General features: G+C 39.2%; 1 protein-coding gene across 1 annotated transcript; it reads left to right on the top strand.

Moving 5' to 3' along the window:
* Positions 1 to 296: 296 nt before the first annotated feature.
* On the top strand, positions 297 to 12,457 carry LOC140251792 (homeobox protein CDX-1-like). The gene is made up of 3 exons (XM_072335872.1): positions 297 to 797; positions 9,437 to 9,582; positions 12,203 to 12,457. Exons 1-3 carry the CDS (start codon positions 359 to 361, stop codon positions 12,455 to 12,457), a joined length of 840 nt encoding a protein of 279 aa, XP_072191973.1. The 5' UTR covers positions 297 to 358.
* The last annotated feature ends 6,090 nt before the right edge of the window (positions 12,458 to 18,547 follow it).

Raw genomic sequence — 18,547 nt, 5'->3', positions numbered from 1 at the left:
ATTCAAAAAGTATGGAACCACGATGGTAATACATAAAGGTTCTGTGAGAAAGGAAGCACCAGAACTAGCAGCAAGGTGGGGTTGCCTGCATGGTCAGCCCTTCATTTGAATGCAAATGCAATTTTGGGGCAGGCAGTTATCTGTGACATCAGGCAGGACCTTAGTAAACTGTTACCACCAGCACCTGGTAAAGCCATTGTTAATCATGTGTAGTAAAGGGACATGAGGGCTAGCATGAGTCATTTATAGAGCCAGTCAGAGCTAGAAAAGAGGGAGAAAGAAAGAGGAGGGGAAGAGATCAAACAAACACTGTGAGGAGCAGGATGTCCCAGCAAGACAAAGCCAGGCTGTGAGCATCATGTATGTGAGTTACCTTTTGGATAAAGAGACCAGCATGTATCCAGGACCTGCAAGGTGCAGCAACAACAACCTGCCAGTGCAGAACTTTGTGCCTGCTCCCCCTTACTCAGACTACATGGGGTATCACCACGTGCCAGCTCCAGACAGCCACGGACAGCCCGCGGGAGCCTGGGGACCCCACTACGGCCCCCAGAGGGAGGACTGGAACGCTTACGGCCCGTGCCCAGGGCCCTCCGGCACGGCTGCTGCCGCACAGCTCAGCGGCTCGTCTCCTGGGCAGGGCTCCTACAGTCCAGCCGAGTACAACTCCCTCCATCCCGCTGCAGCCGGGGGGTTACCTCCTGCAGGTACCGTTGGCACACAGCAGGTCTCACCCACCAGCCAAAGGCACAGCTCTTACGAATGGATGAGGAAAACGGTGCAATCCACTTCTACAGGTATGAGGGCAGTGAGGCAGCTAGGCTGAGAAGAGTTTTCCCTTTTTTGGGGTGGTTGGTTTTGGTTACTGTTGTTTTGTTCTGCATATATATATATATTTATTTTTTTTTGCCAGGTTCCATATGTTTTAACAACAAGATTTGAACAAGACTCTTGCTAGCAGTGATGTATTGGTTCAGTTTTTGGATGCTGTTTTTGATCAGCTGATGATTCCTTATATATATATATATATATCTTCCTTGACGTCCATAGCTGAAGCAAATAAAAAAGCAATGCCCTTAGACAGTAAAGTATTTTCATTTGAAATTTGTTTTTAAAAAGTTACATCAAGTAGTTGCTTTTAGCAGGAGTCCAATAGATTTAAAGAAGTATGTCTGCAGAAAGAAATCATGATGAAAACATCAAATATCTCTGCTATCCATGCCTTATTTTCCTTAATTTTTAGGGTAAACATGAACAGTTCAAGCAAAATATATGTAGTATTGGGGTTGGAAATAACTTTGTATTAGATATAGCCCCCATAAATCTAAGAACAGTAAAATGAAATATCTGCAGGATCAAATGCTTTAAGAACAGGAGCAATAAGAAAAGACCTGCCACTTTTCGTAGCAGTAACTCAAAATATGCAGGAGTGTAACAATCTCTGGAAACACAATAAGTTAATGCTATGACAGGTCGATCTCTGATACATGAGAGTGGAGAATTAAAACAAAAATCTTCAGTCATGATTAACAAGTAAAAATAACAAGTTTGATGAAAAGATTCTCCTTGGTTGTGGGAATTAATGCAAAATATATATATATACAACTGTTAAGTACACCAAAAACATCTCTGTTCCTTGAACCAACAGGAAAAAAATAATGAAACAAGGGAGGGGAGAAGGAAATGTAGAGGGGCACTGCCTGAAAAGAACAGGGACAATCTTCTATAGGTGTATGTGATCCGCTGAGGTTCTGAGCAGCTTTGACATGCACCAACCCCAGTAGGAGTTAAGGATACTCAGTACCTCCCCCAGAAATGCTCACAGTACCTCAGTGTCACAACTCAGGGAGGTTCCCTTCCTTCCAGACCTTCCTCCCTTTCCCAGGTCAGTTCCCACACATCTGTAAATGGTGGTTTTCAAAACCAGTACTGAATTAAACTCTGAAGGGAAAGCAATTATTTAAGCATATATTCTACATAAATGAAAGCAACTAAACAACATCAACAACAAAAATATTGTCTTTGCTAAAATAATGCACCTATTTTGCATAAGCACACTGAGTCATACCTATTACTGCTCAATGCAACTTTAGCTCACAGAGAGTCCATGGACAGTACTTGGAGAGAACGCTTTCTTATATTGGGTGAACAAGAATTTTGGCAAATACAAAAAACAGAGGTTGCTGTATACGTATCTCACTGAATGCTACTCAAGAAAAGACAAAAGAGGGGCAGCCTTGTAAAAATTTACTGCTTTCTTCTGCACAGTCCTTATGAACACGAAAATCCTCAGGGGCAGTATGGTTTACAGATGGCAACATACTTGCTCAAAAACCGCTACTGTTTCTCTTTTCTTTACCTCCCTGCCTCCTGCTCTTGTGGATTTAAATTGTAGCCTTACAGTTCTGTTAGCCTTATAACTGTTAGAAATTTCAATAGAGATTTTGTAAAGGAAAGAAGAATTATATATGTTATTTATTACCTCTTTTTAGTCCCTGTAGAAAAAGATAGGAACTTTTGTTCCTGAAGATGGAAAAAATAAGGCTTAGATTTACCTGATGGCACTAAAGCAAATTATAGAAATAAAAAGCATCATTTGTTCATTATGTGTGGCAAAATAATACTTATCAATAGTATGATTTCTCTATAGAAATTATTATTATTAAGGCAAGTAATTTTTGTAAGATGTTCATGAATGTCTGCAAGTAATGCTACTCTAATTGCATCCCTTTAGAATCAGGAGAGACTCCTTCCATAGATTTACTCACTTACATGCCACTGGGCAGCAGTTTGACTTGTAACAGCAATAGAAACAAGGCCTAGAAACAATGACATTTCCATCTCCAGGGGTTTCATGGTTATCTTCTCTTGTTGTGGTGCTTCATTGATTCATGACCTGAGAGAAAAGAAAGAAAAAACACTTGATTGAAGCTTTTCCCACTGCCTCATACCCTACATGTCTTCTCATATTGTTGTTTTTTATACAATTCACCTGGGACATAAGAAGAAATTATTTCAAGTTAAATTTACTGTATGTAACTTGAAAAACAACACTGAATACAAAACCAGGTCTTTACCTTGTATTAAGCAAAATTCATGAGAATACAGTACTTAAAACTACTGAAAGATCTCAGTATTTAATGCAAGACTGTCATGCTGATATGGTGGTACTGGAATGCACTTCCCACATTAAAGACTTAATCAGGATTTCATCCACCATCCTCCCTGATTGAAGGATGTATGAATGCTCCTTCTGCAGTCTTCGAATTGGAGGGAGTAGGACTTCCTCCATGTAGGTTGTAATGCCTGCTCACTGCTTCCCTGAGGGTATTCAGGATACAAGAGAAAGCAAACACATTCTGCTTCAGACCACTTGAATAAAGAACTGAGTTTTTTCATCCAAGAACACCAGTGGAAAAAGACCCTTCCCTAACCCTTATACTGTACCTATCTGTCTCAATTGCTAAAATACCAAGCTGAAAGGGAAAAGAAACACACAGCTACTAGAAATAGTAACTGAGGTCAGAACCATGACAACTAGAGACAGCAATTCTATGTACACAAAGTGTAATTACAGGCACAGTCTTTGATGAAAAGTATAAGCCCATTATTGAATAAATTACAAATCTCCTTATACTGATTTCTGTATTTTTACGGAAGTGTGCAGTGCCTTGTGTAGGAGTAGACTTTACTTACAGCCTTTGTCTAGAAAACAAAATACATCTGTGTAAACCGGCGCACAAAATCTAAAGTATGAAGAGGTAACTGGCAGGTAGTTTCAGCAGCAGTGAGAATTAGATGAAAAATATACCTAAAGATCTGCACCTATCTAATCATTAAAAAGGGAGAGAGCAAGTACAGAAACAGAGGGAAAATAACTGTAAGCAGAGACATCAAGTACAGGAAACACTGTAGTCATTCAGTAAAAATTTACTTTGACAATTTTTCTGGTGGTGCTGACAGTATCATTACCAAATGCTCTGTAAATGTAGAGTATCGAGAAGGAGGAAGAAGTGATATCCTCTCAAATGTAAGAAAGAGAAGCAGAAGAATGACTCTTAAGGAGTCTCTTAAGGAGTCATTCTTGTAAAATTCTGAATGCCTACAGAACATTCACCTGGAAAAAAAATCCAGGTAATCACTTGCTTTTTCATTTATACAGTCACTGGCAATGTGACTTTTCCTGACCCTGCCACTTAGAAAACTACCTGCACTTCCTACAGCTTGTGTCCTTGTGCCAAACAAAACCCCACAGAGCAGTCTGTCCAGATGTCATTTAAAGGGGACAAAAATGATTCTGCTTTGGATTCAGTTATCTTCTGTATTACAAAGATTAATAGCTTACACTAACCAAGGCCAGTGGGCATTACTGCAGAACATACTCAACGTGGAAAATAATTGCACTTTAAATAGAAGTCAGCAGAACAGAGGGAAAACCCTCTAAGTCCAATGAAAGTTGTCAGTTCTATGATGCTACTCTGTTCTTTTCACCACGAGTTACCTGAACATGGATAATAAGAAAAATGATCAAGATCCAGCAGAAAATACAAATACAGAATTTCAGCATCCCAAACCTCTATGCATCCAACTTGGCAACATTTCTATTCAGCTCATTGAAACTTGTGGCAGGAATGCAATTACTGACACTGTGCAGGGCAGCACCCTCGTAACTTCACAGAACTTCACGTGCAGCACAGTGCCCTCCCTTCAATGCATTTATTCATTTTAATTACTTCTGTTTCTCAGATTCAGTTAAATCAGTGAAATTCCCTAGGGTAAGTTTGGAGCTTTTGTTTCCTAAATTTTAAAGGGCATGAATATTGAGAAATAGCTCTCTCACAAAATAAATAAATTAAATTAAATTAAAATAAAGAAAGAAGATTCCACACTGCTGGGACACACTCCAGTGGTCTTTTATTATTAACACAAAAAACTAACTCTACTCCCTTTCTTAAAACTGAGCCACCTTAAAGATGCAGATATGTGGAACATATCTTCAGGCCAGAAAACTATTCCACAATTGAAGTGAGCTTACGCTGCCTTTCAGCCATCACATACAACTATTAACTCCCTCTGATACTATACTAAGCTATAAAAGTGAGATGCTGATACTTGTAAGTAGTCTGACACTATTCTGTACAAGGAGACCTCCTGTCTGAACTAAGGAGCTGCTGGATTTTATGAATGATGTCAACTTAGGTAGACAAGGATATTCCTGGACAGTTAAGAGAGGAGGCACTAAAAAAGGGGCCAGGGACCAGTTCTCATGCTAATTTATTTTACTTTGTAAACTAGTTGTGAGGTCTGACAGTGTTGGTTTGGTTTTGTTGTTTTTTTTTTTACTCCTTTCCTGGGCTACATTGTCTTTGGTTTTGAGGCCTATCTGTCATATTGAGGCAACAGACCCTCTCAACACTTCTCTTTGCTTTGATATGCAGCCTTGTCTCTTCCTTCTCCCTTTTTTCTTCAGGAGTTATATTGCCGGAAAGGGTGATGATTTTCACAGCAAATAAAGAGGCCTTCTCCGAGCTTTATTGTCTTCAGAAGAAATGCTCTGTGAATTTTATGACCAAGGGGAAAGCTGTTCCCTTCCCCCAACTCAGAACTTGGCCAGTCACAAAAATTGCTGAAGAGGGTGTGTGATAAGACAGGATTGTTAAACTTTATCTCACAAAAAAGTCGAGTAAGGCTGAAATATCTTATTTCTCCTTGATCTAAAGGCAGTCTTAAATAATCACTGCCTGTAAAATAGGTTTTTGGCAAAACCCCGAGTTGTTAAATAGCTCACCCAACTCAGAAAAGCTGCCCCCCTCAACACAGAGGCAGTTTTTCTTTAGTTCCACACAGCTCCTGATAACCTCCCCAACCACCTGCAGCTCCATGCTATGACTCCCAAAATATAAATTCCCAATAAAACTGATACTAAGTTGCTGATTAAAGCCATCATCTGTCTTTAATAAAAGATTAACACTGTCAGAAGGTAAATCTTGGTAATTTCCCTCACCTAAGTAAAATCTGCAGGACCTTTAGTCAACTAAAGGACTGGATTAAAATATTAACCTTTATCACTGGATCATTGCATTTTGTCATTATCTACCAAAGAGATCTGACAAATGAAGAACATTCTTCTGCTGTCTCCAGGGTGATGCATTAGTTCTACCTCAGATTTCATTCAGGTAGTACTCCTTGAAATAAAATGCATCACTGTAATTGAAATGAGCAGAAGATCAGTAAGATTCACAACAGAACGCCATCTATTCTGTCAATCTGTTTAATAACAGGCTTTATTGCTGCTAACTCTAGGAAATAAATAAAAAATCCACTCTGCCTTTGAAATGAAATGCCATATGCAGAGTAACTCCAAAACAGCATCCTACAAAGGGATACAGAAGTCCCTTGCAGACACTGGGACCTCACCAGGCCTCACCAAGAGCAAAACATTATATTGCTACCAACAAGGGTTCTCTCTGAAGACCTCAGCAGATTTCAGACCTCTACAGCTCAGATAAGGTTTTAAGCACTTAAAATCGGGAATAGGAAGCTGTATCTTGAAGTTTTCCATCTTGTTTTGGCAACAGAAGCAGGTCTGATATTTGACTGTGACTTCAGAATGAGAATAGAGCTGAAGATAAGATCACCTTTCTCTTTTGTGTTCTCCATCTTAACAACACAAAGGAGACTAAGGAAACATCTTAAGCATTTCTGTCCCAAAGAATGACCTCAAGTTCTCAATTGAAGAGGAAAAAACAAAAACAAAACAAAAAACAAGCTAGAGATCTGAAGTTAAATTATATCAAGTAAAGCATTAAAGCACCACAGGTGACCATATGTTAAACAAACAATTTACACTTCCAATGAATGAAAACAAATGTTATAGTGTTTATGTGGACTGGGCTAAATAATTGCTGTTCTCCAGAGACTTTAACATTTTCACCATAATATTGTAGAATTAGCAGCACTTTTCACTTGATTATCTGAGTAAACATACTTGGGCTAATTCTGCCTTTCACTACAGTTCCACCGTGAGCTGAGAATGTCTGACCCAGCCAAGGCACAATGTGCACAAGAAAATTAACAGAATAATTTAACAGAGTTGTTTTGGCTGCATAGAGGGAGCAGAAACACCAGAACAGGCAACAAACAAAAATGTATACATTCATTCTTCCTACTGAAATATTCCTTTACTTGGAATATGAATACACACTGAAGATCTCATGACAGTTGGAAAATATCTATATCACTGTAAACTCACTATTAATGCACAGTGCTTCCCTAAAGTCAAAGAGCAAGAAGTACGGAAGCTGAATGACCAAATTCTAATGTACAACTTGTAATGAAAGCTGGGAGGGGTCCCAGAGAAAGATTATCACAGAGTGAACCAGTCACTGTCCACAGTCAGAGGTATTTTGTTTACAGCACTGCAGTGACAAGGACTTCCAGTCCTAAACTACTGCGTGTCTAATATCTATACCAACAATACAGAATGGGTCATCACCTTAAGAACCTTGTCACGCATATACCTTAGTGAGCCAAAAATACTTACAATTTGACAACAAAGTTAAATCCTGGAAGACAATTAATTACCATGTGGTGTATGCATTTAGATAACAAGTAGAAGGCAATGTTAACTTTAAACACATTCAGCTCTAAAACAATGAGACTATGCCTTTCTCCACTGGTTGGGAAAAACACATTAACCTGTGAAACCAAATCATGAAGTAAAGGATAAAGTACTTCAAGATTCCACTATATTTCTGTACCTTGAATTCTGAGCCTTGAGTACTACTTCACAAGCTAGGGAAGCTGGAAGAGGGGCTGAGGAGTAACCAGGCTTGGCTACCACCAATACACCCCCAGCTGTTCTGTTGCTGCATACAAGGCTGGATGCTCAGTGGTGATGCATCATGGGGAGCTGCTCAGAGAAGGACATTTTGCCAGTTCACTGACTGATAGTCTATCTCAGTGTTCTCCATTAATTACTCTCATGACCACTGCAAGTCTTATAAGTTTAAGGTATATCTTTTTCTGAGCAGTTAGGCGTACATACATTTTTTTCAGAAAATGATGTCTAAGACAAAAAAAGCCCTTGTATGAAGCTAAGCTACATCTTCAGCACAACCAGACTGCTACGGGCAGCAAGCCCCGGTATGCCTCCCATTTTATGTATGATCCAAGAGAATCTGACTCCAACGGGGTTGTTCTTGCCCATTGGACAGGAAGGTCCACAAAGCGTAGTACCACTGTGCAACACAAGGCACAAATCACCAACTACAAATGTGTTCTCTGTCCCAGAAAACTGACAGTCAATATATATACATTTGAACAAGTGTCCTGACTAAAACAGACAAGGAAGCACAAAACAAACCAATGAGTCACTATTTGCAATCACCGTAACATTGGTTTTAGTCCCAAAACAATCTAATCTTTCCAAAATGCAGGGGGACCTTAAGGCAGGGCTCAGCGGCCATCATTTTAGGCAGCTGTTGACCTCTGATGTTTTGATTGCCTAAAATGAACATTAACAAGGGTGAAAAGGCTGGTGAGAAAGGAAGCATTAACAGTCTGCCTCATTCTCAGTTGTGTTTAATGACTGCCAATATCTGTCCTCACAGATGAAATCGATACATTCCAGCTACTTGCATCTATGTTCACTCACTCATGTTATTGCTCTTACCTTTTTAAAGACCCAGTTACTGCTGAGCTGTGTCTGCTTCTGTCGGCTGTACCCGTAAATGAAACATTGCAGCCATGCTGCCTGAAAGAGAACCAATGGTGCGATTCTAGCATTGTTGAACATCCTTTGTTAGATATTGCTTTCCTTTCCTCTTTTTCTATTGTCATTTGAAAATTTAGCTTACTATTCCATGAGATGTGATCAAGGTACGGTTAGATTGTGCTAGTCTTGAAGGAAAAACACAGACACCAAATTGCAGTAACGGCAACAGTGCTGCATCACTGTTTCTAGCAACAGGATCCTAGGTCCTCTGGAAGTTCTCAGTATCTTCTGTGTAGTAAAACATCACTCACAATTCAACTCTGAATTAAGTAGCAAACAATCAACTTTAGGGAAGAGAAAAAAGCAATCCAACATTGTGCAGTAAGCCTGCATCAGAACAGAACCCAGGCCTCCTGGCTCCTCATTCTTAATAAGAACAACTTCTCTTTCCCAAATGATAACCCAAGGGTAATAAAGAATACAAGATGCAGTTTATCATCTATTTACTAAGGAGCAAATCCAAAAGTTGATGACATTACCCTCTTGTACCATAAATTGATACCAACTCCACTGCAGTCAAAGAAGTTACTCTGGGTAAGTGCATAGAGAACCAGGCTTAAAATACCCACAAACATCTGTCAAATATAAAGTCAGATATTTTATGTGACTGAAGTTAAAAAAAATTCTAGGTTGAAGCAATGTGTTCTTCTTTTAAAACAGGTAAAACAAGAACAAGAGAGAAGTACCGAGTGGTTTACACAGATCATCAGAGATTAGAATTAGAGAAGGAATTTCATTACAACAGATACATTACAATCAGGAGGAAGTCTGAACTTGCTGCAAACCTAAGACTTTCCGAGAGACAGGTAGAGTATGGATTACCCATTCAGAATTTCCTTTGCATTTATTATTGCCGAGGAGGAGATAACCACGCTGGTTAAGAATACAGAAATGTTAATACCTCAAAACTAACATGACTGAATTCTCTTTGTGATTTAGGAACTCATATTATCCAGCTGAATGGCTTGATGGCTTTGTTTGCGTTCATTTTGAAATATCCCATCAGCATTAGTTCAGCTTGCACGATGACAGCAGAGAGCTATGCAACTGCACAGAAAAGACAAACAGGAGTCTGACATACTGTCCTGTTCTGAGAGAATATCAACCAAATCCTGTCAGGACTTTTTGCTGTTCAGCTGGGTCAGTATTAGTAGGGAGAAGCTTTTGCAAACATTTCCATGTCTTGGTTCCACTGAGGTTAGTGGGAAACCTTAAACAAAGCCGTTCTTAGGAGAGGCGTAGCTACTGAATATAAGTGATGAATTCCAGTATGTTCAGGACACTGAAGATATTTAGGTCTTGGCTACCCTCTACCTTTTGTTTAAAATTCCCTGCACACTTGCTAATCCTTTCTCTATTTCCCTCCAGTCCCTGAAAATTCCATTTCATTTCTCACAACTTAAATCCATTCTTCTTGACATAAAGACATGAAATACAACTTGCTTTGGAACGACTTGGTGCCACATTCTTCAATCATGTAATTGTTGTGCCAGTGCCACGTCCTGCTATAGCAAAGCAGAAGCCAAGCCCCTGGCTCTCGAGCACCTCAACTGACTCACGCCAAGCAAAATAAAATGCCTGTCTAGATCTCCAGTGTACTCCTAACATGGGCTGAGCATGTTCTGTCCCATTTTACTTGAGGGTTACATAACACAGTACACGGAAGTAAGCATTGATCTTAAAAGATTCATTGGAAGGACTCTACAATAGTCTATCTCAAGACAGAAGAACAAAGAATTATATGTAAACAATAAAGGGAAGAAGAAATATCTGATTATTTTTTTAAGTGACAAATGATGCACTTCTGATATGGACAGAATAAAAGCATAGAGGAGATGGTGAGGACAAGAAAGAAGAGCTAAAAACTACACTTTGGGACTACTTGCACAACTAAGCAGTGGCAAAAATACTGTAAAAGGACCGCAACAGTTTAAGAACAACTCCACACAAGCTATTAGACTAATGTTACAGATTTGTATTTACTTGTATCCGATAACTGGTATGCAACCTTCAAATGCCTACTAAAACATCTCTCTGGATCTCTGCTGCAGGTCTCTACATCTAGTTTAATAACGAAAGGGAATAAAAGCCCTAAACTCAAAGCAGCTAACACTGAACACAGAGGGCAATTCTGAATCAGGTATTAATTTGGTTTTTAGATAGCTTCATCACTTCATATATTCTGGCAAATGATGGGAAAATCTCGATTACCACAGCACAGTCAGAATGTAGGATATTCAAGACAGCTTTAATACAACATGAACATCATTTGCTACTGAAGTGATATTTCAGAAATTAAGACAACAAAATGAACTGCCACGTGTTTGAGATGACTGCCTGGGACTTAACAAACTTGGGGTCAAATTTCTACATGCTTTATATGCATCCAGAATCTTCATATTCCAATGGAAAATGGGTATAATAATGGCTCAAGAATAAGTACACTGAAACTGTCACAGAGTCCCCATGATGTCTTGAGGGACTTCACCACCAGATTTCTTTTAATGGCCACTGATACTACCACTTTTTCCAGTTTTTCCTTCTTTCTGATTGTCAGTTACCTGTCTGCCAAGCAGTTAGAAAGGAAAAGAATTGCCACAGAATAGTCCTTTTCACACCTGAACAAATTCTGTTGCATTTTCAATTGAACACTGTCAGCTTCATCTCACATCCTCACCTGTTCTGTCCCAATCAAAATCCATATATTTTTCAATAGTTCGTCTCTTCTCAAAGATTGTATTTCTATGACAGAGCAATGACTAAGAAATAAAGTCATGGTCTGTGTGGGAAATAGCAGCAGATTTTGACTTCATCTACACATGCAAGAAAAAGTGCTCAGCTACTAACGCACCACTTCTATAATACTCTGAAGTTACACATACCTACAATGGCACACTGGTGCATTTCTGCTCAAAGGTATATTGCCACTGGCTTATACACTGTAGGAAAGGAATTAATGTTCAGCATGCAAACAGGAAATCTTTTCCCAGCTCATAGGCCAACAACAGGCTTTGAGTTGCTCTGACTTAGAGCAAATAACTTGTCAAAGTAAAGATGCTTTCAAACTGTTTTGGCCACTACTGTGATGCATTAGGTTCTATTCCACTTTGTACCAAAACCAAACAAACAAACAATGACACCAAAAGTCAGAAAGAATCAAACTCCTTTCATAAATACTTTCTAGGAATAAATCGCTTAAAAAGCTACTTATCAAACAAAATATTTTATTATCACATAGGAAAGATTACCTATGTGGAAAAAAAAATACATAAAAGCAAGCAAAGAGCTCAGTTGTCTCATTTTGCTACTGCTTTTCTCACTGGTCCTCATGCAGTTGATTTTCTCCTATGCCCCTTGACTACATACATCAAGAACCACACTGCATTCTATTAACAACTGTAACAATTTTCCTCTGCTCCTCTGCAGGTGAAAATCTGGTTCCAGAATCGTAGAGCCAAAGAAAGAAAATTAATGAAGAAGAAAATGACTCATTTTGATGGCAGCAATCTTGGCTCTATGCAGAGTGACTCTGGCTCAGTGAGCCCAATGCCAGCTCCTGACCAACAGACTCACTCAGAAATGCCCAGCTCTTTGTTCCCTCCTCCACCTCCTCCAGCTCCGCTTCCAATGAACGGCCTGCAGCACACTGGGAACCTGCAGCAGGTGGTGGCCTCTCAGTAAGACTGGCTGAGGAGCTGCTGCTTAACGAACACTATGAACTCCCGGTACACATAGCACTACAATATGAAAGAGGACATCTGCAGCTGTTTTCTGGGGTCCCCAGCATGACACAGTTCTGTGCACATAAGCTCCAAGTTCAATAAATCAAGAGTCACTTGCCGGGTCTGCAGGACAGTGCAAGCTCCCAGTGGCACTGGAACTGCTGTGTGCCAGGAGTCCTAGCTGCAGAGAGCCTCGCAGGAGGCCACCACATCCCTGCAGCAGGTGGGCAGGCACTGGGGAGGAGCTGAGCCAAGGGCTGGAGTGGCCACTTTTGTATTCTGAGAACAAACCAAAGCACGGAAGAGGCCATAGGCAATATGACACTGCTGAGGCTGTGATGGCAGCTTAATGCGAGTGCTCTGTCCCCGCCCCTAGGTAAAGAGTGTATTCCTTCTCCTTCCATCTCCACACGGGTTCCATGTACTAATCTCACTTTCATCAACGTTACACATGGACCTCGATAAAAGAGAACCTGGCTTAATTGTCTTGACTCACTTGATGGAAAGCCTGAGTTGTGGTGGTTGCACTCACTGTGTTTTAAGGGTAAAGGTCATGGATGAGCGTTTTGGATTTGTTTTGTTTTGACAGGTATGATTTCCAGTGCTCCCTTTACTGGTATAAACACGCATGAATCAATCTTACCATAAATGATTTGAAAACATTCTGGAAATATCAATCTTGGCCTAAGTTCATTCTTGGTGGAGATTGCATTTTGTGAGACAGCAGATCTCCTGGATAAAGATGCAATACTTGCATTCAACTAATTTTATACTTGGAGTGGTTTTCAGACCTATTGTGATACTAAAAAAAATAAACGAATTTAAAACGTGAAAAGCTAAATTAATAGAAGACAAAGCAAAAATACTTTACCTGGATATAAGATCTTGCCAATTTCTAAATGGGCATGTAATACTAATCTCCTAAACCCACATCTGAGAATCTAAATAGGAGCTTCCAATTCCCAAACGCTGATCCCTTCCACACTAAGCAGACTTGGGAAGATAATCGCTACTTAGGAATAATCTGGATATCTGCTTCCTGAGTCGACTGCCAATGACACGTATATAATCTCTGCCTGCAAAGAGAACATTTTTGAAGCACTCGGGTAATTTGGGAATTTATACTCCCCTTTGCCAAAAGCTATTTAGAAGTTTAGGATGCTTATCCTCACAAGTTTCCATCGAAGCGTCCTCCTAAATATCTCCAACACTGTTACAAATAAGACTTAGGAACATCAAGTCATTTCGGCACTACGTTCTTTTTTTTTTTTTTCTTAATTATAACAAATAGTACTATTAGATCATCAAATGTAGGTAATGTAAAGTTACTTTGTATATAGAGAACATAAAAATAAATGATGTTTTCAATAATCATTTGCCAATGTGATGTTAGCTACTATAGAAAATGAACATAATTTTCACGAACATTCTGTTACTGAATTGCAGCATCAAGTTGAAAAGCAGGGAGATGCTTAGAAAAAACAGAGTGGTAAAAGCAGGCTGACTCGGGGAGGTGGCAATTTTCACTCGCTCTCTCAATTTTACCTAGAATTTTCTGGTTGTAACAAGGACAGCACGAAAGAAGAGTAAGCTTAAAAGGGATGCACATTTACATTGTAAAATTCCCACACTTTTCCTTCCATTGTGCTGCTAGAAAGAGTACTTTGAAGCTTTGAGTTGGTAAGATAAGCCAAACGGGATGAAGAAACTCAATTACAATACAATTCAAAGTTCAGCAACAGAAAACCTTCTGCTGTCTGTCACTTATTATGAAAAGCAGAAGTTAACAAATAGCACTTATGAACAGGAGTGATTTAACACCCACATTGATGAGCACAACCATCAAACTGAAACATCGATCTCCTAAAGAGATACTTCCTGTATAGCTCTAAAAGAAGAATCCATTGGAAATGCCTAGAACAGCCATTTTGCCTACAGAGGGAAATGCTACAGATATTTTACACACACAGTTCATCGGCATATTTTAACTTAACTGATATTGAAAAAGGTTCAAAGTGAAAAGCAATCTCAATTTGGCCAATTAAACAGAATTAAGGTTACATACCAAAGAAAAATCAGTAAAAGCATCCAGATATACAACTTAAAACTTGCCAGAATACAGAAAGCAGCTTTGTTTTTTGTAATGACATACAATAATTTGATACCTAGTTCTACCTAAATGCACCAGAGCCCCAGGATCGAGTTCACTGTTAGCTTTTAATTACACTTCCGTGACATAGTTTGGTTTTGTAACTGATTTTTTTTACATAATATATTCCTTAAAACTATAAGAAAATAAATCTGAACTCAACTTCTTTCTCTTTAAAATTATTTAAACGTCATTCAAAGAGTGAGGGATCTGGCAAAATGACCCGTTTTATCTTGTTTACATGTAGAAGAGTTATTGAGGAAGATAAGTGACTACTTTGAAGATCCGCCTCATTTCTCCCCCAGTTTGCTGAAAGCATGCTTGCTATAGGTTGCTATGTGTTTCCAATCAGAAGTTGTTAAGTACACAAAATAAGGCTGGATTTTATTTGCAGAAGCACATGTTCAAAGGTTAAAATTTATTGCTCCAAGAGCAGTATCTATAAGCCAGGGCAATACCTTAGGGATTATTAACCCTCTAGTTATGCCAGTGATTGTTTTAAGTGGTTTAATTAATGAATTTTTTTTTCTTTTAAACTTGCTAGCAATCTATTCAAATAAGTATTTTCCAATGTGCTTTAACCTTTTAAAAAGTTGTCTGCCAAAAAAAAACACAGTAAGATATTTTCCATTAAAAAGCTCATAAAATACTGTTGTGTAGGTAAACGAAAAATGAGATGAATCAAGTGGGAGGCAATTAACTGGAAGTATTTTGGTCCAACATTTTGAGTCATGGAATACCTCTGAACACTACCTACTTCCCTTCCAACACTGGGCATATCATGTAACCTGTCACTTTTAGCACATCTATAAAACTAGGGACACTAAAGCGGAGTTGCTGCAAGGCTTGACTGGATGTAAGCAAAGTGCCTTGAAGAAGAAAAGCATATCGTGAGCTACATCACAGGGATACCTAAGCCCTTAATCCTAATTGTGATTAAAGCAACAATCAAGGTATATGCAATCTACAGATATTCACTGAACTCTAAGCCTCATTACCCAGCAAGAAGTATATAGTACAAAAAGAACACACCAGGCAGGATCTCCTACAAAAACTTCATGCAACTAAGAAAGCTGTACAATTCAAAATGCCATTTCCAAAGAAAAGAAAAAAAAACAAAACCCTTCAGTTTGACAAAGATATTCATTCGAGGTGTTAACACGAAAAATAAAAAATCATGCTCCTACTTCAAGTATCCTTATTCAGTTTGCTGGTGTAGCACAGGCTGGCTCCAGACCACACTTCTACAGCCAGAGCGTGCAGAGATGGTGCATCTCTGAACAACTCAGATGGCTAGTCACGTTTTGGAAATGGCACTGGATGTTATTATTGGGACTCAAAATTGTGTTGATACCACTATTAAAAGAATAGTATCATCATAGTATCATAGTATCATAGTATCATAGTATCATAGTATCATAGTATCATAGTATCATAGTATCATAGTATCGTGCGAGTTGGAAGGGACCTTAGAGAGCTCTTAAAAGGCACTCTTTTAATGGTGAAAATGTTTCCCAGCCGTTTTCATGATCAAAGAGCACAAACAACTATTTTGTACATTTTGTAACAGACCATTCTGCAAAGTACCTCAAAATGGAGAGGCTTAACTTAGATTTATCCTGAATGCACTTGGTCCTCCAGGACAGGAGGGACTCGATACACACGACCTCCTACCTGAGAGCAAGGAAAAACAGTTAAATTTCTGTGACAGAAAGGCTGGTCTGCCAGGAATGTAAGCCATGTGTATAGCAAAAGTTGTAAACAGTAAAAGCAGTCAATTCCTTTGTTTCCTAATGAAAAACAAGGACCACACTCAAGGAACTCCCAAAGGACTAAATACGGGGCATCCAACAATCCCCATCTAGCTGTATTCAAGTCAGGATGAATTAGGTACAGTTAGTGGGAACCCCACACCACAGGTTCAGGAAGGAAGCCAAATATCAACAGAGGATCTGCTGATCCTGTTTACAGCTCTGCTAAAAAAGATCAATTTAACCTGCATTTCACATACAGGTTCTTTAAAACCTGCTGCACTCAGACTGTTTGCTGAGCAGTAAGGCACACTTATTACTGTTTGTATTGATTTTGTAACAGATTTTAACTCGTCTTGATTTCAGATCAGAAGACTCTCTTTCCATTCCACTCTTCCCTAGCACATGCAACACTGGTGCAGATCATATACGACTACGACATGTATTGCTGCTACCCTAAGAAAGGGAAAAAAATAACATCAGGAAATGAGAGCTAACTCATTGTTAGCAGCAGTCAGAAAAATAGCTATAAGAGGTAGAAGGGTAAACATTTCACTTTTCAGTACTGATCATTTTTCAGAAGGATTTGTTAACAAGCAAAATCTAGGAGTATAGAATTCAAAACCGCAGCACTGAGGAAGGCTTCGTGGACAGTTGTCATCTCTATTTCTACTTGTTTGTACCAGAGTGGAACTTCTGATCTCTCTCCCATTCCCCCCAGAAGAGCTAACTGGGGAAAGTGAACAGCAAGTGAAAGTAGCTCAGTCACCACAGCTGATTCAGCTCTCCGAGCTCTACCACACTCATCAGTAAGGAGAAAAATCTGGCATGATCTGGTACCTCATGCCCTGAGAATGAGACCTAACTAGACTGTCATAAATTAAACCATCCCGATTAAAAAGAGTAAATAAAATTTTCAGAATGGTTGTTTGTAGAAGCTCCCGTGAAATTGAGATTACTCTTTTCAGTGGTGTGTTTTAAAATTTAGAAGCCAACAGTCTTCCTTCCTTAATTAATATACTTTTTTCCCAGCAAAACTGACCTCAGCTGACAGCATGCTCTGTACTGACTGTCCTTTCCCTCAGATTTATACAACTGTTAATGCTAGGAGGATTGTGTGTGCGTGTAAAGCCTGGTTTGAATAAAGGGTAACGTCTCTGAAATGCTACATTAAACCCATCATTAATATGAAGCTCACCAGCAAACTCCTTAGCCAGCCATAACACTGAAATTGTAGGCATGCAGTTATAAAGGTGCCAGCAAAAAGCATCCCCAAGCCCTACATTATTGATGTGTTACTGGAGTGGTCCCCTGGAGGCAAGGAAACAAACATCTGTTCCCAGCACCTTAGCTAGGATGAGGCATACAGAGATCATATACTTTCTTCTCCTCAGAAACATTACCCCAGAAAGCAGATTGCATACAGTTTTCAAGTGTCAGAAATATATTTCTTATCTTTATGTACAAAGGAGAATGACTTGATGAGTAAGTATTCACAATAGGCTTATAAAAACAATCACAGGTATAAGCACCTTTAATTCATATATCATACAGGTCAATTTTAATCTACCAGTATTCCATGGAATTACAGCTATAACACTTGCCATTAAAACACCTTAACCACATATTTGTGGTTACACTGTTATTGCTGGCTTTGGAAATGCTCTTTAGAACAGCACCCATATTATGCTATGCCATCAACGCTGCCTGTGACAATAAAACTTTTATGGTCCCAATGGCTATCACTACACTTGTTGCTATGAAAATTACCAAACTTTCATCAACCACTTGTTAGAAAACCAGACCATTCTCTTCCCCAGGGAGTAAATACACATAAAGGACAATGGCCACTTCAAAAGTAATGCCTCCTATTTTTATTACATTGGCCCATGATGTCAGAGGAGCATGCTGATGGTGCAGCAGTACAGGTTGAACCTTCCCACCAGTATTACTTTACATTTTGTTGCCGTGTGACAGATGGCAGCAGAGGGGCAGTCTGACACAACGGCGTCTGACACGGAAGTGCATATGAAACAAAATTTCTCCATGCAGAAAAAATTGTACCCGTTGATATTTGTCAAAACTTTCTAAGCATTTATGGAAACCAAGTTGTGGATGTGAGCACAGTGAGGCAGTGTGTGGTGCATTT

The sequence above is a fragment of the Excalfactoria chinensis genome, chromosome 4 (genome assembly GCF_039878825.1).
Source record: "Excalfactoria chinensis isolate bCotChi1 chromosome 4, bCotChi1.hap2, whole genome shotgun sequence".
In the NCBI taxonomy this organism is placed as follows: Eukaryota; Metazoa; Chordata; class Aves; order Galliformes; family Phasianidae; genus Excalfactoria; species Excalfactoria chinensis.
This window is presented reverse-complemented; position numbering and strand designations above follow the sequence as displayed.